The sequence below is a fragment of the Herpailurus yagouaroundi genome, unplaced genomic scaffold (genome assembly GCF_014898765.1).
Source record: "Herpailurus yagouaroundi ecotype Mexico unplaced genomic scaffold, PumYag 220, whole genome shotgun sequence".
Taxonomy (NCBI): domain Eukaryota; kingdom Metazoa; phylum Chordata; class Mammalia; order Carnivora; family Felidae; genus Herpailurus; species Herpailurus yagouaroundi.
Window position 1 is genome coordinate 6,159,566 of NW_024412451.1, and position 1,349 is coordinate 6,160,914.

At 74.1% G+C, this 1,349-nt stretch overlaps 1 protein-coding gene across 1 annotated transcript in view; it reads right to left on the reverse strand.

Annotated features, from left to right (window-relative positions):
• Positions 1–51: 51 nt before the first annotated feature.
• Positions 52–1,349, reverse strand: part of LRRC4B (leucine rich repeat containing 4B) — a 45,223-nt gene continuing 43,925 nt past the window's right edge. The window contains exon 4 of the mRNA XM_040458197.1: positions 52–1,349. This exon is cut by the window's right edge and continues 21 nt beyond it. Coding sequence (XP_040314131.1) covers positions 554–1,349 — 796 coding nt within the window. The 3' untranslated portion in view covers positions 52–553.

The window sequence follows — 1,349 nt, forward strand, 5'->3', positions numbered from 1 at the left end:
CAGGTGAGGGCGGGGGGCGGGGTGGGGGGGCGAAGGTGGGGGGCAGGGCAGGGTGTCCGGAGGCTCTGACCGCGCGCGCGTCGTCCGTCTCTTCAGTTTCGGGGGCGGAGGGGCGGGAGGAGGGGGACAGGCGTCAAACTGCAAAAAATGAACCGTAAAAGGAGGGTTGTCGGGGATGAGGGGAAAGGACACCCCCCCTCCCCGGAAAGCTCCTCTCTCCCCTGGAAGGCGGAGAGCGGGGAGGGGTCGCTAGAGAGAGCGAGGCGGAAAAGCGGAGGGTTCCAGCCACTTCTCCCGAATCCTGCATCCCCTCCCTTCGCCGGGGCTGGGAGGGGGGGCGGTGAGGCCAGGATCGCGGAGGCGGCTCGGTTCCCGGCGCCCCACCCTGTCCTCGCCGGGGGGGCCGCCCTGGGGTCCGCACGCGGGCGGGGCTTCGAGCCCTCCTTCCCCGACCTTCCCTGCGCGGTCCGAGAGCGGCGGCGGCGGCGGCGGCGGCGGGGCCGCGGGGAGGGTCCCAGTCCGGCCCGGGGCCCCGGGCCCCCGCCCGGCGGCTTCAGATCTGCGTCTCTTGCACATTCTCCTTGGAGCCGCTCTTGAAGAGTAGAGGTTCGTGGATGGAGTTGAGCCCCGGGGGGCCCTTGCCCCCGCAGCCCCCGCCGCTGGGGTTGCCGCTGTAGTGCGCCTTGAAGGCGGCCGCCACGTAGTGGTGGTGGTTCAGGTGGTCGCGCTCCAGGGCGGGCAGGGCCAGGTGGCTGTCCCCGCCGACGCCCCCGCCCCCGGCCACGGCGGCGGCGGCGGCCACGGACACGGCCGAGGCCGCGGGCAGCTCGTCCTCCACGTTGATGATCTCCACGGTGCGCGTGGGCCCGTGGTGCTTGTGGAGCTGGTGCTGCTTCCGCAGCTTGTAGAAGGCCACGAGCATCACGGCGGCCATGAACGTGATGGCCACGAAGCAGCCGATGATGATCTTGGTGGTCTTCATGACGTCGTCCAGGTCCTTGAGGGCGTTCTCCGTCACGTCCGTGATGGGCACGGTGAACGCCTTCTCCGTGGGCCGTGAGGAGCGCGGGGCGGGCGCCGTGGTGGACGACGAGGCCGGGCCGGCGGCGTCCCCGGGCCGGCCCCCGCCCCAGACGCCGTCCGTCGTGGGCCCCGGCGGCTCCTTCTCCGTCCCCCGCGGCTGCAGGGTCTCCTCTCCGGGCTGCGTCTCCAGGGTCTCCACGGTCACGGTGGTGAAGTAGGTGTAGCCGCCCCCGCCCCCTCCGCCTCCGCCGCCTCCGCCGCCTCCCGGGCCGCCCCCGCCGCCGCCGCCGCCGCCGCCGCCGCCGGCACCGCCGGCCGCCACGGGG